Source organism: Salvelinus fontinalis, chromosome 5 (genome assembly GCF_029448725.1).
Source record: "Salvelinus fontinalis isolate EN_2023a chromosome 5, ASM2944872v1, whole genome shotgun sequence".
Classification (NCBI taxonomy): domain Eukaryota; kingdom Metazoa; phylum Chordata; class Actinopteri; order Salmoniformes; family Salmonidae; genus Salvelinus; species Salvelinus fontinalis.
The window spans coordinates 2,328,513-2,353,461 of NC_074669.1; the positions used below are offsets into that span (position 1 = coordinate 2,328,513).

At 40.6% G+C, this 24,949-nt stretch overlaps 1 protein-coding gene across 1 annotated transcript; it reads right to left on the bottom strand.

Moving 5' to 3' along the window:
- Positions 1 to 13,228: 13,228 nt before the first annotated feature.
- Positions 13,229 to 19,558, bottom strand: LOC129856197 (leucine-rich repeat-containing protein 10B). The gene has a single exon (XM_055924337.1). The coding sequence runs from the start codon at positions 16,510 to 16,512 to the stop codon at positions 15,277 to 15,279; it is 1,236 nt and encodes a 411-aa protein (XP_055780312.1). The 5' UTR covers positions 16,513 to 19,558; the 3' UTR covers positions 13,229 to 15,276.
- Positions 19,559 to 24,949: the final 5,391 nt, after the last annotated feature.

A 24,949-nucleotide genomic window follows, 5' to 3' on the forward strand; every position in this document is an offset into this window, starting at 1 on the left:
CCTGTTGTATTCAGCATTTCACTGTCAGGTCTACTACACCTGTTGTATTCAGCATTTCACGGTCAGGTCTACTACACCTGTTGTATTCAGCATTTCACTGTCAGGTCTACTACACCTGTTGTATTCAGCATTTTACTGTCAGGTCTACTACACCTGTTGTATTCAGCATTTCACTGTCAGGTCTACTACACCTGTTGTATTCAGCATTTCACGGTCAGGTCTACTACACCTGTTGTATTCAGCATTTCACTGTCAGGTCTACTACACCTGTTGTATTCAGCATTTTACTGTCAGGTCTACTACACCTGTTGTATTCAGCATTTTACTGTCAGGTCTACTACACCTGTTGTATTTGGCACATGTGACATATACAATTTGATTTGATTTGTTATTGTAACAAGAGAATGTGAGAAGAAAATGTGTTTTCGTTGGTTACCTGTTTAAAATAGAGGCAAAATAAAGAAATACAAGTACACAAAACGAAACACCTAAAATGACTTGGACAACATCGTTGATTGTCATAGTGTGGCTCTGGATGCTAGATCATTTGTTTATTAAAGAGTTTCTTTCTGAAGAGAGAATATGTGTCCCATATGGCCCCCTATTCCCTATGAAGGGCCTATACGGTTCTGGTCAAAAACAGTGCACTATATAGGGAGAAGTGTGCAATTTGGTATGCACAGGAAGACATCGTTGGATTTAAATATGACGAGGAGAAGGTTTTATTATTTTGACTAGGGAACTATGCGCTGTAGACAAGGAGCAGGTTTTATTATTTCCACTAGGGAACTAAGAGCTGTAGATCTATGCTGCTGTCCAATTACAGTAGTCTACCCTATTCTCTATATACAGTTGAAGTCGGAAGTTTACATACACTTAGGTTGGAGTCATTAAAACTCGTTTTTCAGCCACTCCACAAATTTCTTGTTAACAAACTACCAGTTTTGGCAAGTTGGTTAGGACATCTACTTTGTGCATAACACAAGTCATTTTTCCAACAATTGTTTATAGACAGATTATTTCACTTATAATTCACTGTATCACATTTCCAGTGGGTCAGAAGTTTAAATACACTAAGTTGACTGTGCCTTTAAACAGCTTGGAAAATTCCTGAAAATGTCATGGCTTTAGAAGCTTCTGATAGACTAATTGACATAATTTGAGTCAATTGAGGTGTACCTGTGGATGTATTTCAAGGCCGACCTTCAAACTCAGTGCCTCTTGACATAATGGGAAAATCAAAAGAAATCAGCTAAGACCTCAGAAAAAAAATTGTAAACCTCCACAAGCCTGGTTTATTCTTGGGAGCAATTTCCAAATGCCTGAAGGTGCCACGTTCATCTGTACAAACAATAGTACGTAAGTATAAACACCATGGGACCACCCAGCCGTCATACCGCTCAGGAAGGAGACCTGTTCTGTCTCCTAGAGATGAACGTACTTTGGTGCAAAAAGTGCAAATCAATTCCAGAACAAAAGCAAAGGACCTTGTGAAGATGCTAGAGGAAACAGGTACAAAGGTATCTATATCCACAGTAAAACGAGTCCTATATCGACATAACCTGAAAAGCCGCTCAGCAAGGAAGATGCCGCTGCTCCAAAACCGCCATAAAAAAGACAAACTACGGTTTGCAACTGCACATGGGGACAAAGATCACACTTTAGGAGAAATGTCCTCTGGTCTGATGAAACAAAAATAGAACTGTTTGGCCATAATGATCATCGTTATGTTTGGAGGAAAAAGAGGGAGGCTTGCAAGCAGGAGAACACCATCCCAATCATGAAGCACGGGGGTGGCAGCATCATGTTGTGGGGGTGCTTTGCTGAAGGAGGGACTAGTGTACTTCACAAAATAGATGGCATCATGAGTGAGGAAAATTATGTGGATATATTGAAGCAACATCTCAATACATCAGTCAGGAAGTTAAAGCTTGGTCGCAAATGGGTCTTCCAAATGGACAATGACCCCAAGCATACTTCCAAAATTGTGGCAAAATGGCTTAAGGACAACAAAGTCAAGGTATTGGAGTGGCCATCACAAAGCCCTGACCTCAATCCTACAGTAAATTTGTGGACAGAACTGAAAAAGCTTGTGGGCCAAAATTCACCCAACTTATTATGGTAAGCTTGTGGAAGGCTACCCGAAATGTTTGACCCAAGTTGAACAATTTAAAGGCAATGCTACCAAATACTAATTGAGTGTATATACACTTCTGACCCACTGGGAATGTGATAAAATAAATAAAAGCTGAATTAAATCATTCTCTCAACTATTATTTTGACATTTCACATTCTTAAAATAAAATGATGATCCTAACTGACCTAAAACTTGGACTTTTTACTAGGATTAAATGTCAGGAATTGTGAAAAACTGAGTTTAATGGTATTTGGCTAAAGTGTATGTAAACTTCTGACTTTAACTGTATGTATTCCCTTTCGGGCCCTGATTATTATTTTTTAATTGAACCTTTATTTAACTAGGCAAGTCAGTTAAGAACAACGACAGTCTACCGGGGAACAGTGGGTTAACTGCCTTGTTCATGAGCAGAACGAGAGATTTTTACCTTGTCAGCTCGGGGATTCGATCAAGCAACCTTTCGGTTACTGGCCCAACGCTCCAACCACTAGGATACCTGCCATCATGAAAGGTAGTGCACTGTGTAGGAAAAAAGGTGTAATTTGGGACTCATTCTAAGTACGATATAGATGGGATGAACGGAGGCATAAATTGCACAATATAAAGAAGTGCACTACAAAAGTAGTAGGGTTCCATTTAGAACGCAGTATATTTTCTTCGATTTAGAATGGAATATTTAGGCTTTCATTTAGAACACAATATATAGGGTTCTATTTAGAATGCAATATTTAGGCTTTCATTTAGAACACAATATATAGGGTTCCATTTAGAACACAATATATAGGGTTCCATTTAGAACACAAAAGATAGGCTTCCATTTAGAACGCATTATATAGGGTTCCATTTAGAACACAATATATAGGCTTCCATTTAGAACACAATATATGGGTTTCCATTTAGAACACAATATATAGGCTTCCATTTAGAACGCATTATATAGGGTTCCATTTAGAACACAAAATATAGGCTTCCACTTAGAACGCATTATATAGGGTTCCATTTAGAACACAATATATAGGCTACCATTTAGAACACAATATATAGGCTTCCATTTAGAACACAATATATAGGGTTCCATTTGGAACACAATATATAGGCTTTCATTTAGAACACAATATATAGGCTTCCATTTAGAACACAATATATAGGCTTCCATTTAGAACACAATATATAGGCTTCCATTTAGAACGCATTATATAGGGTTCCATTTAGAACACAATATATAGGCTTCCATTTAGAACGCATTATATAGGCTTCCATTTAGTACGCATTATATAGGGTTCCATTTAGAACTTATTATATAGGGTTCCATTTAGAACACAATATATGGGCTTCCATTTAGAACACAATATATGGGCTTCCATTTAGAACGCAATATATAGGCTTCCATTTAGAACACAATATATAGGGTTCCATTTAGAACACAATATATAGGCTTCCATTTAGAACACAATATATAGGCTTCCATTTAGAACGCATTATATAGGGTTCCATTTAGAACACAATATATAGGCTTCCATTTAGAACGCATAATATAGGCTTCCAATTAGTACGCATTATATAGGGTTCCATTTAGAACTTGTTATATAGGGTTCCATTTAGAACACAATATATAGGCTTCCATTTAGAAAACAATATATGGGCTTCCATTTAGAACGCAATATATAGGCTTCCATTTAGAACACAATATATAGGGTTCCATTTAGAACACAATATATGGGCTTCCATTTAGAACGCAATATATAGTCTTCCATTTAGAACGCATTATATAGGGTTCCATTTAGAATTTATTATATGGGCTTCCATTTAGAACACAATATATGGGCTTCCATTTAGAACGCAATATATAGGGTTCCATTTAGAATGCATTACATAGGGTTCCATTTAGAACTTATTATATAGGGTTCCATTTAGAACTTATTATATAGGGTTCCATTTAGAACACAATATATGGGCTTCCATTTTGAACACAATATATAGGCTTCCATTTAGAACACAATATATAGGCTTCCATTTAGAACACAATATATAGGCTTCCATTTAGAACGCATTATATAGGCTTCCATTTAGAACACAATATATGGGCTTCCATTTAGAACGCATTATATAGGCTTCCATTTAGTACGCATTATATAGGGTTCCATTTAGAACTTATTATATAGGGTTCCATTTAGAACACAATATATGGGCTTCCATTTAGAACACAATATTTGGGGCTTCCATTTGGAACGCAATATATAGGCTTCCATTTAGAACACAATATATAGGGTTCCATTTAGAACACAATATATAGGCTTCCATTTAGAACACAATATATAGGCTTCCATTTAGAACACAATATATAGGCTACCATTTAGAACGCAATATATAAGGTTCCATTTAGAACACAATATTTAGGCTTCCATTTAGAACACAATATATAGGCTTCCATTTAGAACGCATTATATAGGGTTCCATTTAGAACGCATTATATAGGCTTCCATTTAGAACACAATATATAGGCTTCCATTTAGAACACAATATATGGGCTTCCATTTAGAACGCAATATATAGGCTTCCATTTAGAACACAATATATAGGGTTCCATTTAGAACACAATATATTGGCTTCCATTTAGAACGCAATATATAGTCTTCCATTTAGAACGCATTATATAGGGTTCCATTTAGAATTTATTATATAGGCTTCCATTTAGAACACAATATATGGGCTTCCATTTAGAACACAATATATGGGCTTCCATTTAGAACGCAATATATAGGGTTCCATTTAGAATGCATTACATAGGGTTCCATTTAGAACTTATTATATAGGGTTCCATTTAGAACTTATTATATAGGGTTCCATTTAGAACACAATATATGGGCTTCCATTTTGAACACAATATATGGGCTTCCATTTAGAATGCATTATATAGGGTTCCATTTAGAACTTATTATATAGGGTTCCATTTAGAATTTATTATATAGGGTTCCATTTAGAACACAATATATAGGGTTCCATTTAGAACGCATTATATAGGGTTCCATTTAGAACACAATATATATGGTTCCATTTAGAACGCATTATATAGGGTTCCATTTAGAACGCATTATATAGGGTTCCATTTTGGACGCATTATATGGGGTTCCCCATTCAGGACACACTTTTTAGGGTTCCATTTAGAGCCCAAAATATAGGGTTCAATTTAGAACAAAATATTTAGGGTTCCATTTAGAACGCATATTTAGGATTCCATTTAGAATGCATTATATAATGTTCCATTTAGGACGCACTTTATTGTATTCCATTTAGAATGCATTATATAGGGTTCCATTTAGAACACACTTTATTGTATTCCATTTAGAATGCGTTATATAGGGTTCCATTTAGGACGCACTTTATTGTATTCCATTTAGAATGCATTATATAGGGTTCCATTTAGAACACACTTTATTGTATTCCATTTAGAATGCATTATATAGGGTTCCATTTAGAACACACTTTAGTGTATTCCATTTAGAATGCATTATTTAGGGTACCATTTAGAACACATTACATAGGGTTCCATTTAGAAAGCAATATCTATGGTTCCATTTAGAACACACTTCATTGTGTTCCATTAAGAACGCAGTATATAGTGTTCCATTTAGAATGCATTATATAGGTTTCCATTTAGAACACACTTTGTTGTGTTCCATTTAGAATGCACAGTATAGGGTTCCATTTAGAACACACATTGTTGTGTTCCATTTAGAATGCATTATATAGGGTTCCATTTAGAACGCACATTATAGGGTTCCGTTTTGTTCGCACCCTCTAGGCTTCCATTTAGAACATATTATTTAGGGTTCCATTTAGAATGCATATATAGGGTTCAATTTAGAATGCATTATATAGGGTTCCATTTAGAATGCATTAAATAGGGTTCCATTTAGACCTTTCAAAAGGTAGTGAGGATTACAAAGTCAAGAGAGTGGGTTCAAGTCCTGTGGGATCTTAGTGTCCTCACTATACTGGAAGTTGTTTAATAAGATAAAAGTCTCTTATATTGTTCATATACTACGACAAAACTGACTAGTAAAATGACTAGTAATCTGACTAGTAAACTGACTAGTAAACTGACTAGTAATCTGACTAGTAAACTGACTAGTAAACTGACTAGTAATCTGACTAGTAAACTGACTAGTAATCTGACTAGTAAACTGACTAGTAATCTGACTAGTAAACTGACTAGTAAACTGACTAGTAATCTGACTAGTAAACTGACTAGTAATCTGACTAGTAAACTGACTAGTAAACTGACTAGTAATCTGACTAGTAAACTGACTAGTAAAATGACTAGTAATCTGACTGGTAATCTGACTAGTAAAATGACTAGTAATCTGACTAGTAAACTGACTAGTAAACTGACTAGTAAAATGACTAGTAATCTGACTGGTAAACTGACTAGTAAAATGACTAGTAATCTGACTAGTAAACTGACTAGTAAACTGACTAGTAATCCGACTAGTAAACTGACTGGTAATCTGACTAGTAAACTGACTAGTAATCTGACTAGTAATCCTACTAGTAAACTGACTAGTAATCCGACTAGTAAACTGACTAGTAATCTGACTAGTAATCTGACTAGTAATCTGAAAGTAATCTGACTAGTAAACTGACTAGTAATCTGACTAGTAAACTGACTAGTAATCTGACTAGTAATCTGACTAGTAATCTGACTAGTAATCTGACTAGTAATCTGACTAGTAAACTGACTAGTAATCCTACGAGTAAACTGACTAGTAATCTGACTAGTAATCTGACTAGTAAACTGACTAGTAATCTGACTAGTAATCTGACTAGTAATCCTACTAGTAAACTGACTAGTAATCCGACTAGTAAACTGACTAGTAATCTGACTAGTAATCTGACTAGTAATCTGAAAGTAATCTGACTAGTAAACTGACTAGTAAACTGACTAGTAATCCTACTAGTAAACTGACTAGTAATATGACAAGTAAACTGACTAGTAATCTGACTAGTAGACTGACTAGTAATCTGACTAGTAATCCTACTAGTAAACTGACTAGTAATTTGAATAGTAAACTGACTAGTAATCTGACTAGTAAACTGACTAGTAATCTGACTAGTAATCTGACTAGTAATCTGAAAGTAATCTGACTAGTAAACTGACTAGTAAACTGACTAGTAATCTGACAAGTAATCTGACTAGTAAACTGACTAGTAATCTGACTAGTAATCCTACTAGTAAACTGACTAGTAATCTGACTAGGAAACTGACTAGTAATTTGAATAGTAAACTGACTAGTAATCTGACTAGTAATCTGACTAGTAATCTGAAAGTAATCTGACTAGTAAACTGACTAGTAAACTGACAAGTAATCTGACTGGTAATCTGACTAGTAATCTGACAAGTAATCTGACTCGTAAACTGACTAGTAATCTGACTAGTAATCCTACTAGTAAACTGACTAGTAATCTGACAAGTAAACTGACTAGTAATCTGACTAGTAAACTGACTAGTAATCTGACTAGTAATCCTACTAGTAAACTGACTAGTAATTTGAATAGTAAACTGACTAGTAATCTGACTAGTAATCTGACTAGTAATCTGACTAGTAATCTGACTAGTAATCTGAAAGTAATCTGACTAGTAAACTGACTAGTAAACTGACTAGTAATCTGACAAGTAATCTGACTGGTAATCTGACTAGCAATCTGACAAGTAATCTGACTAGTAAACTGACTAGTAATCTGACTAGTAATCTGACAAGTAAACTGACTAGTAATCTGACTAGGAAACTGACTAGTAATTTGAATAGTAAACTGACTAGTAATCTGACTAGTAAACTGACTAGTAATCTGACTAGTAAACTGATTAGTAATCCTACTAGTAAAGGGACTAGTAATCCTACTAGTAAACTGACTAGTAATCTGACTAGTAATCTGAAAAGTAAACTGACTAGTAAACGGACTAGTAATCCTACTAGTAAACTGACTAGTAATCTGACTAGTAAACTGACTAGTAATCCTACTAGTAAACTGACTAGTAAACTAACAAATAAACTGACTAGTAAACTGACAAATAAACTGACTAGTAAACTGATTAGTACTCTGACAAGTAAACTGACTAGTAAACTGACTAGTAATCTGACTAGTAAACTGACTAGGAATCTGACTAGTAAACTGACTAGTAATCTGACTAGTAAACTGACTAGTAATCTGACTAGTAAACTGACTAGTAAACTGACTAGTAATCTGACTAGTAATCTGACTAGTAATCTGACTAGTAAACTGACTAGTAATCTGACTAGTAATCTGACAAGTAAACTGACTAGTAATCTGACTAGTAAACTGACTAGTAATTTGAATAGTAAACTGACTAGTAATCTGACTAGTAAACTGACTAGTAATCTGACTAGTAAACTGATTAGTAATCCTACTAGTAAAGGGACTAGTAATCCTACTAGTAAACTGACTAGTAATCTGACTAGTAATCTGAAAAGTAAACTAACTAGTAAACGGACTAGTAATCCTACTAGTAAACTGACTAGTAATCTGACTAGTAAACTGACTAGTAGTCCTACTAGTAAACGGACGAGTAATCCTACTAGTAAACTGACTAGTAAACTGACAAATAAACTGACTAGTAAACTGACAAATAAACTGACTAGTAAACTGATTAGTACTCTGACAAGTAAACTGACTAGTAAACTGACTAGTAATCTGACTAGTAAACTGACTAGGAATCTGACTAGTAAACTGACTAGTAATCTGACTAGTAAACTGACTAGTAATCTGACTAGTAAACTGACTAGTAAACTGACTAGTAATCTGACTAGTAAACTGACTAGTAATCTGACTAGTAATCTGACTAGTAAACTGACTAGTAATCTGACTAGTAATCTGACTAGTAATCTGACTAGTAATCTGACTAGTAATCTGACTAGTAATCTGACAAGTAAACTGACTAGTAATCTGACAAGTAACCTGACTAGTAATCTGACTAGTAATCTGACTAGTAATCTGACAAGTAACCTGACTAGTAATCTGACAAGTAACCTGACTAGTAATCTGACAAGTAACCTGACTAATAATCTGACTAGTAATCTGACTAGTAATCTGACTAGTAATCTGACTAGTAATCTGACAAGTAACCTGACTAGTAAACTGACTAGTAATCTGACTAGTATTCTGACAAGTAACCTGACTAGTAATCTGACTAGTAATCTGACTAGTAATCTGACTAGTAATCTGACAAATATACTTTACAGATAATATGTCAGTCTTCAAAAGGACATATTAATTAGATAAGAACTGGAATATTCCAGTGTCTCTACTAGTTGTTTCCAACAGCAACAGTCCTATACAATATACAGCCAGTCACAGCAACAGTCCTATACAATATACAGCCAGTCACAGCAACAGTCCTATACAATACGCACCCAGTCACAGCAACAGTCCTATACAATATACAGCCAGTCACAGCAACAGTCCTATACAATACGCAGCCAGTCACAGCAACAGTCCTATACAATATACAGCCAGTCACAGCAACAGTCCTATACAATACGCAGCCAGTCACAGCAACAGTCCTATACAATATACAGCCAGTCACAGCAACAGTCCTATACAATACACAGCCAGTCACAGCAACAGTCCTATACAATATACAGCCAGTCACAGCAACAGTCCTATACAATATACAGCCAGTCACAGCAACAGTCCTATACAATACGCAGCCAGTCACAGCAACAGTCCTATACAATACACAGCCAGTCACAGCAACAGTCCTATACAATACGCAGCCAGTCACAGCAACAGTCCTATACAATATACAGCCAGTCACAGCAACAGTCCTATACAATACACAGCCAGTCACAGCAACAGTCCTATAAAATATACAGCCAGTCACAGCAACAGTCCTATAAAATATACAGCCAGTCACAGCAACAGTCCTATAAAATATACAGCCAGTCACAGCAACAGTCCTATACAATATACAGCCAGTCACAGCAACAGTCCTATAAAATATACAGCCAGTCACAGCAACAGTCCTATAAAATATACAGCCAGTCACAATGTGGACACAGTGGATGGATAAGAGACACATTTGAATGCCATCTGTAGACGCATGTCTGAAAGTGTAGGCACAATCAGTATGCCGACAAGATCAGGACACTGTTAGAACCAGGTATAAATGGGACGAGAGAGAGACAGGACAGAGGTACCGGTAGAGAAGGAAGACCAACAGAAAGAACCGGGGCCCGTATTCACTAAAGCGCCTCAGAATCAGAGTGCGTTGAGCTAACGACGTGTCAGTTATTATTCATTATGATTTCAGAGGAAAAGATCCACATTAGCACTCGTAGTCTGAGACACTTTGAGACGTTTTGTGAATTTCGGGCCCTGGAATAAAAGAAGGAAAGGAATCACTTCATAAACTCATCAGGGGTCAGATGTGATGCTGGTTGACCTATGACCCTCTCCTGTGAGTGTAGTGTTGTGTTCTCTTTGGATGCACCCTATTACCTATGTAGTGCACTACTTTTGACCAGAACCATAGGGAATAGAGTTCAGACTATCTAGTTAATAGTGCACTACTTTTGACCAAGTCCATAGGGAATAGGGCTCAGACTATCTAGTTAATCGTGCACTATGTTTGACTAGGTAAATAGGGAATAGGGCTCAGACTATCTAGTTAATAGTGCACTACTTTTGACCAAGTCCATAGGGAATAGGGCTCAGACTATCTAGTTAATAGTGCACTACTTTTGACCAAGTCCATAGGGAATAGGGCTCAGACTATCTAGTTAATAATGCACTACGTTTGACTAGGTCCATAGGGAATAGGGCTCAGACTATCTAGTTAGTGCACTACTTTTGACCAGGACCATAGGGAATAGGGCTCAGACTATCTAGTTAATAGTGCACTACTTTTGACCAAGTCCATAGGGAATAGGGCTCAGACTATCTAGTTAATAGTGCACTACTTTTGACCAAGTCCATAGGGAATAGGGCTCAGACTATCTAGTTAATAGTGCACTACTTTTGACCAGGTCCATAGGGAATAGGGCTCAGACTATCTAGTTAGTGCACTACTTTTGACCAGGACAATAGGGTGCTTGTTGGGATTCTAACTGTACCTCCACAGTCTCTCTTCACTCCCTTGTTTTCTCGGTGACATTCCATCTCGTGTTTAAAACGTGTCTCCCTCGAAACGCCTTTTATGGAGAAGTACCCCAAGCAAATATTCACCTCTCTCTCCTCCTGTCTCCCTCTATACCTCTCTCTCTCTCTCTCTCTCTCTCTCTCTCTCTCTCTCTCTCTCTCTCTCTCTCTCTCTCTCTCTCTCTCTCTCTCTCTCCTCCTGTCTCCCTCTATACCTCTCTCCTCTCTCTCTCTCTCTCTCTCTCTCTCTCTCCTCCTGTCTCCCTCTATACCTCTCTCTCTCTCTCTCTCTCTCTCTCTCCTCCTGTCTCCCTCTATACCTCTCTCTCTCTCTCTCTCTCTCTCTCTCCTCCTGTCTCCCTCTATCCCTCTCTCTCTCTCTCTCTCTCTCTCTCTGTCTCTCTCTCTCCTCCTGTCTCCCTCTATACCTCTCTCTCTCTCTCTCTCTCTCTCTCTCCTCCTGTCTCCCTCTATACCTCTCTCTCTCTCTCTCTCTCTCTCTCTCTCTCTCTCTCTCTCTCTCTCCTCCTGTCTCCCTCTATACCTCTCTCTCTCTCTCTCTCTCTCTCTCTCTCTCTCTCTCTCTCCTCCTGTCTCCCTCTATACCTCTCTCTCTCTCTCTCTCTCTCTCCTCCTGTCTCCCTCTATACCTCTCTCTCTCTCTCTCTCTCTCTCTCATCCTGTCTCCCTCTATACCTCTCTCTCTCTCTCCTCCTGTCTCCCTCTATACCTCTCTCTCTCTCTCTCTCTCTCTCTCTCTCTCTCTCTCTCTCTCTCTCTCTCTCTCTCTCTCCCTCTCTCTCTCTCTCTCTCTCTCTCGCTCTCCGAGGTAGCTATTAACCTCTCTCTCTCTCTCTCTCTCTCTCTCTCTCTCTCTCTCTCTCTCTCTCTCTCTCTCTCTCTCTCTCTCTCTCTCTCGCTCTCCGAGGTAGCTATTAACCTCTCTCTCTCTCTCTCTCTCTCTCTCTCTCGCTCTCCGAGGTAGCTATTAACCTCTCTCTCTCTCTCTCTCTCTCGCTCTCGCTCTCTCTCTCTCTCTCGCTCTCGCTCTCGCTCTCGCTCTCGCTCTCGCTCTCTCTCTCTCCGAGGCAGCTAATCACCCCTCTCCTCTCTCTCCCTTTCTCTATCGAATTTTTCTCTCCCCTCTGCCTTTCTCTCTTACCCTCTCTCTCTCTCTCTCTCTCCCTTTCTGTCTATCCCTCTCATCTCTCTCTCCCTCTCTCTTCCCTGTCTCTTTCTCTCTCTCTCTCTCTTGGCACAGTCATACCCAAGAGAGTACTGATAATACACTGCCACTGGCAGAAGGAAGGAGGGGGTGGATGTCTTGCTAAGGATGTTAATGAATACTGTACAAATTATACTAATGGTATGTATACAGGCAAAGCCCACAGAGTCGCTGTCTTCAAACAAGACAAAACGGTTGATAGAACCAACAAATAATGGACACATTTACAAAGACAGTGAGGGGGGAAAAAAGTTAGTAGTCTTTAATTACATTTGACTGTTTTATATATTCCACTGATTAGGCCTATATGGACCTACCTAGGATCAGATCTCTCCTGGTCTGTGTAATCTGTCTTCAGAGTTGGAGGGCTGATCTAGTACCAGGTCACCCCTCTCCATATAATCTGATACAATCTGATCTAGGACCAAATCACCCCTCTCCATATAATCTGATACAATCTGATCTAGGACCAAATCACCCCACTCCATATAATCTGATACAATCTGATCTAAATGGCTAATCTGATCCTAGATCAACGCTCCTACTCTGAGACTGGTCTCTGGTCTTCCTGGTGGTGTTCCAAATCCCTATATAGTGCACAACTTTTGACCAGGGCCCCATAGGGTAGCACACTATATAGGGAATAGGGTGCCATTTGAAATGCTACCCTGGTCTGTCTGTGAATGAATGATTGACTCAGTCCAGCCTGATAAACTCAATCATTATTTAATGAGGCAAGAGCAGGTTTCCTTTGCACACATAACGGAATTGACAAAACAGACTGTATCACATTACAAGGTAATAGGTTCACCCCCCCTTCAAAACACACACACACACACACATTCAATTGTGTACGCGTTCACACACGCACACAAGTAGACACACACTTACATGTCCGCATTCAGATACACACTCCTAGCACGCACACACACACACACACACAGCATCGCCTGAGTCCTGCCACTTTGCAGAGTTGGCAAAGATGCCGCTGCCAGCCAATCATCCATCATCCATCATCCAGCCATCTATCTGTCATCCATCTATCCGTCATCCATCATCCATCATCCAGCCATCTATCTGTCATCCATCTATCTGTCATCCATCATCCATCATCCAGCCATCTATCCATCATCCAGCCATCCATCATCCATCCATCTATCCATCATTCAGCCATCCATCATCCATCTATCTATCCATCATCCATCATCCAGCCATCCATCATCCATCCATCATCCATCATCCAGCCATCCATCATCCATCTATCCATCATCCATCATCATCCATCTATCCATCCTCCAGCCATCCATCCATCATCCATCCATCCATCCATCTATCATCCTTCCATCTATCCATCATCCATCCAGCCATCCATCTATCATCCTTCCATCTATCCATCCTCCATCCATCTATCCATCCTCCATCCATCTATCCATCATCCATCCATCCATCCATCTATCATCCTTCCATCTATCCATCCTCCATCCATCTATCCATCCTCCATCCATCTATCCATCATCCATCCATCTATCATCCATCCATCTATCCATCATCCCTCCATCCATCATCCAGCCATCATTCATCCATCCATCATCCATCAATCCAGCCAGCCTTCCAGCCATCCAGCCATAGTCCATCAATCCAGCCAGCCATCCAGCCATAGTCCATCAATCCAGCCAGCCTTCCAGCCATAGTCCATCCAGCCAGTCATCCATCCAGCCTTCATCCTTCCAGCCAGTCATCCATCCAGCCAGTCATCCATCCAGCCTTCATCCATCCAGCCAGTCATCCATCCAGCCTTCATCCTTCCAGCCAGTCATCCATCCAGCCTTCATCCATCCAGCCTCCATCCATCCAGCCAGTCATCCATCCAGCCTTCATCCTTCCAGCCAGTCATCCATCCAGCCTTCATCCATCCAGCCAGTCATCCATCCAGCCTTCATCCAGCCAGTCATCCATCCAGCCTTCATCCATCCAGCCTTCATCCATCCAGCCTTCATCCAGCCAGTCATCCATCCAGCCTTCATCCATCCAGCCTTCATCCATCCAGCCTTCATCCATCCAGCCTTCATCCATCCAGCCAGTCATCCATCCAGCCTTCATCCATCCAGCCTTCAACCATCCAGCCTTCATCCATCCATCCTTCATCCATCCAGCCTTCATCCCCACAATGTGCAGTGCATTAATATATATTCACAGGTCAGTTAGAAAAACATCTGATGAGTTTAGTCATTTAGTGTCAGCCCTGTCCTAATGCTAACTACAGAGAGAAAGAGAAAGTCACATATCACAGCCACAGGTTCAGGAGGCTAGTCCTTAATTCATTAATTAATTTCACACAAGATGTACTAAAAGTTAAACAACCCTCTAGTTGGGAATCGTTATGACAGCTGGAGCCAAGAAAGGCAGAAGAAAACTATTTTGATAACCTTGCTAGATAATTCCTGGGTGTTTTTTTCACATCACCTCCTATAGCCCTGAGAGTGTTGCAGTAGTCAGAGGCTGTGTCCGAGAGCATCACATCTGTGATGGATTGTGGGTAAATTGTGACTGACTGACTGATCTACAAATAATTCTAAGTAGTGATTTATTTTGCAAGGTGACTTGTAGATCAGTCAGTCACCTGCAATGTCTGCTGCAATGTCAAACAAGTCTAGACATAGGAGGGGAGGAGTCAGAGGCTTTGGAGGGGAGGAGTCAGAGGCTTTGGAGGGGAGGAGTCAGAGGCTTTGGAGGAGGAGGAGGAGAAGTTAGTCAGTCATCAATACCTGCCCACTTGTCTTCCTGGTTCCTCTAGCTCCTCCCCCTCATCATACTCATAGTCTATATCTCCTCGTTCGTACTCCAACTCCCCGCCATCATACCCCTCCCCCTCACATATAAACTCCTCCTTCTCGTATTCTATCCCCTCCAAGTCGTACTCAAGCCCCGCCCCGTAGTCGTTCAACGCCTTCTCTAACTCCGCCTCCATCTCCTTCTTCCTCCTCTCCTCCTCGGTCAGGGGCATCGCCGCCGTTATCACCTCGTGATGCTTGTGCCCGGCGTGCGACGCAATGTTCTGTTTGGCTGTCTTTAGAATGCCCTGGATCACAGGCCCATCCCCGGCCAGCGCAGCCTCCTCCGCGTCCCTCGCCTCCTGCTCCTTCTTAGCCTTCCTGTCCACTCGGTCCTGCAGTTCCTCCTGGGCCCCCTCTCCAACCAGCAGCACCTCTTCCCCGACACCAGGAGGCCCCTCCACTGGGTTGTGGTCGTAGGAGAAGAGGCGGAGGGCGGGGAGCCGGCTCAGGTTAGGGAACACCTCAATCTTGTTCTTGTCCAGGTCTAAGATCTCCAGATCCACCATGCGGAGTAAGACACGGGGGAACTCTGTGAAACGGTTCCCGTAGAGCCACAGTCCCCGCAGGGCCTCCATGCGCCACAGGTCCGGGGGCAGAGTCCGCAGCCTGTTGTCCCCCATCTGGAGGGACCTGAGGTGGGGTAAGTCATAGAGCTGACGGGGAAAGCGTGTGAAATAGTTGCTCTCCATCCAGAGGCAGCGGAGACTCTGAAGGTTACGTAGTTCTGGAGGGAGAGACATCAGGCGGTTAGAGCCCAGGTAGAGACGCGTCAGGTTACGGAGCTGGCAGATGGCCAACGGGACGTTCTCCATCTTGTTAAAGTCTAGAGCCAGGATGCGGAGGCCCTTTAGTTGGACGATGTTCTCCGGGAGGGTTCGCAGGCTGTTACGACACACATACAGCTTCTCCAGGTGACGTAGCCCACAGACCACACCGGGCAACCTGCGGAACTTTTTATAGCTCAGATCCAAGACGGGATCTCCGCTTGCCAGCATCTCCTCCACCCCTAGGGGCAGCTCGTCGTCTTCCATCTCCTCCTTCATCTTCTTCTTCCTCCTCCTCCTCTTCTCCTCCTCCATTACCTTCGCCTTCTCCCCATCCTTATCCTTCCCTTTGTCCTTCTCTTCCTCGTCCTCCTCCTTCCTGGAGGAGTTGCCCATACCGTGCCCGTTGCTACGCCCGTTGCTACGCCCGTGGCCCGACAGCCTGCCGTTGGATACTGGCTGAGTCAGGATGGAATCAGGGGATGAGGCTGAAGCCTCGTCTTAAAATGGGGTTGGGGCTGAGACTGGGGCTCCAACACTGTCTGGGGCTGAGGCTAGGGCTCCAACACTGTCTGGGGCTGAGGCTGGGGCTCCAACGCTGTCTGGGGCTGAGACTGGGGCTCCAACGCTGTCTGGGGCTGAGGCTGGGGCTCCAACGCTGTCTGGGGCTGAGGCTGGGGCTCCAACACTGTCTGGGGCTGAGGCTGGGGCTCCAACACTGTCTGGGGCTGAGGCTGGAGCTGAGACTGGAGCTGAGGCTGGAGCTGAGACTGGAGCTGAGACTAGCAGAGAGGCTGGTCAGGATGGGACAGTGTCTGAGGACGTGTGCGAGGCTGTATCTGGGGCCTGGGTCTGAGGCCGGTTCTGAGGCTCTACACCTGTATGACCATGGACTGTTGCTCTGAATCTGAACTGAGAATGGGTTTGAAGATGGTCTGGTTGGGGCTGGTCTGGTTGGGGCTGGACTGGTTGGGGCTGGACTGGCTGTGACTGAGACTGTTGCTGGTTCTGAGACTGGTCAACCCAGTTGGAGGCTCCTACTCTGAACGGCTGGTGCTGGTCAGCTCGGTCGGAGGCTACTACTCTGAACTGGTGGAGAAAGGAGCCAGTGGCAGGACCCGCAGCAACAGGGGGCATTGTGTTCCTTAATAGGCCAGTGATTCCTCTCTGCTAATAGGCCAGTGATAACTCTCTGCTAATAGGCCAGTGATGACTCTCTGCTAATAGACCAGTGAATAATCTCTGCTAATAGGTCCCTGATTTCTCTCTGCTAATAGGCCCGATTGCTCTCTGCTAATAGGCCCCTGATTACTCTCTGCTAATAGGCCAGTGATAACGCTCTGCTAATAGGCCCCTGATTACTCCCTGCTAATAGGCCCCTGATTCCTCTCTGCTAATAGGCCAGTGATTACGCTCTGCTAATAGGCCAGTGATAACTCTCTGCTAATAGGCCTCTGATTCCTCTCTGCTAATAGGCCCATGTTTCCTCTCTGCTAATAGGCCAGTGATAACTCTCTGCTAATAGGCCTCTGATTCCTCTCTGCTAATAGGCCTCTGATTCCTCTCTACTAATAGGCCAGTGAATACTCTCTGCTAATATGCCCCTGATTACTCTCTGCTAATAGGCCAGTGATAACTCTCTGCTAATAGGCCAGTGATAACTCTCTGCTAATAGGCCCCTGATTCCTCTCTGCTAATAGGCCAGTGATTACCCTCTGCTAATAGGCCAGTGATTACTCTCTGCTAATAGGCCAGTGATAACTCTCTGCTAATAGGCCAGTGATAACTCTCTGCTAATAGGCCAGTGATTACTCCCTGCTAATAGGCCAGTGATTACTCCCTGCTAATAGGCCAGTGATTACCCTCTGCTAATAGGCCCCTGACTACTCTCTGCTAATAGGCCAGTGACTACTCTCTGCTAATAGGCCCCTGACTACTCTCTGCTAATAGGCCCCTGACTACTCTCTGCTAATAGGCCCCTGACTACTCTCTGCTAATAGGCCCCTGACTACTCTCTGCTAATAGGCCCCTGACTACTCTCTGCTAATAGGCCCCTGACTACTCTCTGCTAATAGGCTAGTGACTACTCTCTGCTAATAGGCCCCTGACTACTCTCTGCTAATAGGCCCCTGACTACTCTCTGCTAATAGGCCCCTGACTACTCTCTGCTAATAGGCCCCTGACTACTCTCTGCTAATAGGCCCCTGACTACTCTCTGCTAATAGGCCCCTGACTACTCTCTGCTAGCTCAGCAGCCACAGAGCAGCACATAATACTAAGAGTGTCACTGCCTGACCACCACACATTACATGAGATGTCAACTGACATCTATACATTACAATAATATTGATGGATTTGTAATTGATTATTTGATTATTATCAACAACCAAAAGCAGCTGAGTATTGATTAAAGTAGTGGTGATAACAACAATCAATTAACTCAACAATATAAAGCTGAATTTTTATGATAAAAATAGTCCCTTTGTGTCTGTTTGGAGTCAGACAGAGCAGTCGACCAATGCAAATAAGACTATAAATGTCTTCCCAGAACAGATAAAATGGCTCCACAAACTTCCAACAGATGCAGACTCGCCATTTGGGTATCCTACGTTCATTCGGATGCTGTCCGCTTCTGTCGGCTACTTTACTCCATGGAGGTGTTCAGTAGATGTGTTCTCTGCCCTGTGTGACAGACGATAACCGCAGGCTCCCGGACATTTCATCCCAGATCAGCTTGAATTCTGCCCAGCAGACGGAGCAGATGTCAGTGTCACCTGTTCCATGGATCCGATGATGTGAGGACGCAGTTTTCGGTCCGCATGGAGACGGTCTGGTTTACGCTGAATGTCCTTTTCCGTGATGATTGTCCGGTTGGTCCGTCGAGAGAGCAACTCGGAGCCCGGCGCGACGCGCAGACAGCTACGCAGCGGTGTGATGATGGTGATGTGTTGACCTGGCCAACGGCAAAGTGAAAAAGCAAAGCGAAGTCCACTTTGGTTCTCACTCACTCGCGCTTTGATGACAACGGTTGTGCACTTATTGCATTTTCGGCATTCGTTAATGTTGTCATCTTGTTGCTCAAAGTCACTAGACCGTCGTCTGTTTACAAGATGGAGAATTTTCTATTGGCTACTATGAAAACTATCGGTTGCGCGCGGTCACTCGGTCCACTTCACGGTCGCCTCTGATTGTTAAAACTACTGTATCCTGTTTCTCAAGTCTCGGCTGTTGGAGGTTTGAGGACAACGTTGCCTAGGACTGTCTTCCCTCCCTAGCAACCGGAACTGAGGGACATGATCGAACATTGTCAAACATGTAAATCACATGGTTAGAGAGGGAGAGGGAAAGAGGGGGCAGAGGAGAGAGAGAGAGAGATGACAGAGAGAGAGGGAAAGAGAGAGCAGAGGAAAAGAGAGGAGAGAGATGGAAGAGAGGGCAGAGGGGACAGAGGAAAAAGAGAGGAGATGAATAAGAGGGACCACATTATGTGATTTAGTGATATTAAGAGTTAAAATATTTATAGATGCAGTCTATAATTGGCACGGGATTTACATAATAGCCTACATTTCATACTGGTCTATAAATAGGGAGTTGCATTCAAAATGGCAAATTGTTAATATGATTGTGTGCATAGGAGCACAGGCAGCTGTATTTATTTAGGATGCAACACACAACACACACAAACACACACACACACACACACACACACAGACAGACACACACAGAGAGAGTGATTATGTAATATAATACAAGTCAATGCATCTCCACACATCTCTGCCTAACTAACGAAATAACTTACAGAGGCTTTTAGTTGTAATAGATAGCCTAACTAACAATATATTACGACAAATAGCCTATCTATTACAACTAACAGCCTATATATTACAACTAATAGCCTATATATTACAACTAACAGTCTATATATTACAACTAATAGCATATATATTACAACTAACAGTCTATATATTACAACTAATAGCATATATATTACAACTAACAGTCTATATATTACAACTAATAGCATATATATTACAACTAACAGTCTATATATTACAACTAATAGCATATATATTACAACTAACAGTATATATATTACAACTAATAGCATATATATTACAACTAACAGCCCCTATATTACAACTAACAACCTATATATTACAACTAATAGCCTATGTTAGTTAGTTAGACTATCGATTACAACTAATAGCCTGTTAGTTAGTTAGACTATCTATTACAACTAATAGCCTGTTAGTTAGTTAGACGATCTATTACAACTAATAGCCTATGTTAGCCTGACTAACTAATATATGCTATTAGTTGTAATATATAGCCGAACTAACTAACAATCTAGCTTATCTAGCCTATGTTAGTTTGTTAGTTAGGCTATCTATTAAAACGAATAGCATATATTAGTTAGAAGGCTATTAGTTGTAAAAGCATACGTTAGTTAGTAGGCTATTAGTTGTAATAGCATACGTTAGTTAGTAGGCTATTAGTTGTAATAGCATACGTTAGTTAGTAGGCTATTAGTTGTAATAGCATACGTTAGTTAGTAGGCTATTAGTTGTAATAGCATACGTTAGTTAGTAGGCTATTAGTTGTAATAGCATACGTTAGTTAGTAGGCTATTAGTTGTAATAGCATACGTTAGTTAGCCTAACTATTAGTTATAATATATAGCCTAACTGACTATTAGTTTCAATAGCCTAACTAACTATTAGTTGTAATAGCCTAACTAACTATTAGTTGTAATAGCCTAACTAACTATTAGCTGCAATAGCCTAACTAACTATTAGTTGTAATAGCCTAACTAACTATTAGTTATAATATATAGCCTAACTAACTATTAGTTGTAATAGCCTAACTAACTATTAGTTGTAGTAGCCTAACTAACTATTAGTTATAATATATAGCCTAACTAACTATTAGTTGCAATAGCCTAACTAACTATTAGTTGTAATAGCCTAACTAACTATTAGTTGTAATAGCCTAACTAACTATTAGTTTCAATAGCCTAACTAACTATTAGTTGTAATAGCCTAACTAACTATTAGTTGTAATAGCCTAACTAACTATTAGTTGTAGTAGCCTAACTAACTATTAGTTGCAATAGCCTAACTAACTATTAGTTTCAATAGCCTAACTAACTATTAGTTGCAATAGCCTAACTAACTATTAGTTGTAATATCCTAACTAACTATTAGTTTCAATAGCCTAACTAACTATTAGTTGTAATAGCCTAACTAACTATTAGTTGCAATAGCCTAACTAACTATTAGTTGTAATAGCCTAACTAACTATTAGTTGCAATAGCCTAACTAACTATTAGGTGTAATAGCCTAACTAACTATTAGTTTTAATATATAGCCTAACTAACTATTAGTTGTAATAGCCTAACTAACTATTAGTTGTAATATCCTAACTAACTATTAGGTTTAATAGCCTAACTAACTATTAGTTGTAATAGCCTAACTAACTATTAGTTGTAGTAGCCTAACTAACTATTAGTTATAATATATAGCCTAACTAACTATTAGTTGCAATAGCCTAACTAACTATTAGTTGTAACAGCCTAACTAACTATTAGTTGTAATAGCCTAACTATGAGTTGTAATATATAGCCTAACTAACTATTAGGTGTAATAGCCTAACTAACTATTAGTTGTAGTAGCCTAACTAACTATTAGTTGTAATATATAGCCTAACTAACTATTAGTTGTAATAGCCTAACTAACTATTAGTTGTAATATATAGCCTAACTAACTATTAGGTGTAATAGCCTAACTAACTATTAGTTGTAACAGCCTAACTAACTATTAGTTGTAATAGCCTAACTATTAGTTGTAATAGCCTAACTAACTATTAATTGTAATAGCCTAACTAACTATTAGTTGTAATAGCCTAACTAACTATTAGGTGTAATATCCTAACTAACTATTAGTTGTAATAGCCTAACTAACTATTAGTTGTAATAGCCTAACTAACTATTAGTTGTAATAGCCTAACTATTAGTTGCAATAGCCTAACTATTAGTTGCAATAGCCTAACTATTAGTTGCAATAGCCTAACTAACTATTAGTTGTAATAGCCTAACTAACTATTAGTTGTAATAGATTAGTTGTAATGGAAAGCCTTTGTTAGTTAGGCTATTAGTTGTAATAACCTAACTATGTTAGCATACAGTAACAAACATAATCGGCTAGTTGTAATAGCTAGCCTTACTAACAAGCATAGGCTATTAGTTGTACTAGCTAGGATAACTAACTCATAGAGGCTATTAGATGTAATAGATAGTCTAAATAACTAATATAGGCTATTATTTGTAATAGCTAGGCTAACTAACTAACATAGGCTATTAGTTGTAAAAGCTAGGCTAACTAACTAGCATAGACTATTAGTTGTAATAGCTAGGCTAACTAACATAGGCTATTAGTTGTATTAGCTAGCCTAACTAACTAACTAACATAGGCTATTAGTTGTATTAGCTAGCCTAACTAACTAACTAACATAGGCTATTAGTTGTAATAGTTAGCCTAACTAACTAACATAGGTGATTAGTTGTAATAGCTAGCCTAACTAACTAACTAACTAACTAACACAGGCTATTAGTTGTAATAGCCAGGCCATGTATTTTATGGACACTAGTATTACTGCAGCAGACCCATTTGGGAGAGTTGATATATGGGTCTGTGTCCCAAACGGCACCTTGTTCACTACGTAGTGCACTACTTTTGACTATGGCCTTATGGGCCCTGATGAAATGTAATGCACTATACAGGGAATACTGTAGGGTGCCATTTTTGGAGAAGCTGATTGGAAGTATTGAATGTGTCCAGTGATTTAAGAGGATTATTAATATCAAAGGAAACTCCCAGTAAGCCGAAACACTGCTACAGTGATATGTTATATCCTAACAGCACTATAACACTGGAATAAGGGGGGTATGTTATATCCTAACAGCACTATAGCACTGCTACAGTGGTATGTTATATCCTAACAGCACTATAACACTGGAATAAGGGGGGTATGTTATATCCTAACAGCACTATAACACTGGAATAAGGGGGGTATGTTATATCCTAACAGCACTATAACACTGGAATAAGGGGGGTATGTTATATCCTAACAGCACTATAACACTGGAATAAGGGGGGTATGTTATATCCTAACAGCACTATAGCACTGGAATAAGGGGGGTATGTTACGTCCTAACAGCACTATAACACTGGAATAAGGGGGGTATGTTACATCCTAACAGCACTATAGGACTGGAATAAGGGGGGATATGTTATATCCTAACAGCACTATAGGACTGGAATAAGGGGGGTATGTTATATCCTAACAGCACTATAACACTGGAATAAGGGGGGGGGGGTATGTTATATCCTAACAGCACTATAGCACTGGAATAAGGGGGGTATGTTACATCCTAACAGCACTATAACACTGGAATAAGGGGGGGTATGTTATATCCTAACAGCACTATAACACTGGAATAAGGGGGGTATGTTACATCCTAACAGCACTATAACACTGGAATAAGGGGGGGTATGTTATATCCTAACAGCACTATAACACTGGAATAAGGGGGGGGGGGGTATGTTATATCCTAACAGCACTATAGGACTGGAATAAGGGGGGTATGTTATATCCTAACAGCACTATAACACTATAGCACTGGAATAAGGGGGGGTATGTTATATCCTAACAGCACTATAGCACTGGAATAAGGGGGGTATGTTACGTCCTAACAGCACTATAGCACTGGAATAAGGGGGGTATGTTACATCCTAACAGTGTTAAACAGTAGCCTGCATGGAGACAGAGAGACATTACAACACTGCATTTAGAGGCAGAGAGATGTTACAACACTGCATTTAGAGGCAGAGAGACATTACAACACTGCATTTAGAGGCAGAGAGATGTTACAGCACTGCATTTAGAGGCAGAGAGATGTTACAACACTGCATTTAGAGGCAGAGATGTTACAACACTGCATTTAGAGGCAGAGATGTTACAACACTGCATTTAGAGGCAGAGAGACATTACAACACTGTATTGGGAGGCAGAGAGATGTTACAACACTGCATTTAGAGGCAGAGATGTTACAACACTGCATTTAGAGGCAGAGATGTTACAACACTGCATTTAGAGGCAGAGAGACATTACAACACTGCATTTAGAGGCAGAGAGATGTTACAACACTGCACTGGGAGGCAGAGAGACATTACAACACTGCATTTAGAGGCAGAGATGTTACAACACTGCATTTAGAGGCAGAGAGACATTACAACACTGCATTTGGAGGCAGAGAGATGTTACAACACTGCATTTAGAGGCAGAGAGATGTTACAACACTGCATTTGGAGGCAGAGAGATGTTACAACACTGCATTTGGAGGCAGAGAGATGTTACAGCACTGCATTTGGAGGCAGAGAGATGTTACAACACTGCATTTAGAGGCAGAGAGACATTACAACACTGCATTTAGAGGCAGAGAGATGTTACAACACTGCATTTAGAGGCAGAGAGATGTTACAACACTGCATTTAGAGGCAGAGAGATGTTACAGCACTGCATTTAGAGGCAGAGAGATGTTACAGCACTGCATTTAGAGGCAGAGAGATGTTACAGCACTGCATTTAGAGGCAGAGAGATGTTACAACACTGCATTTGGAGGCAGAGAGATGTTACAGCACTGCATTTAGAGGCAGAGAGATGTTACAACACTGCATTTGGAGGCAGAGAGATGTTACAACACTGCATTTAGAGGCAGAGAGATGTTAGAGCACTGCATTTGGAGGCAGAGAGATGTTACAACACTGCATTTAGA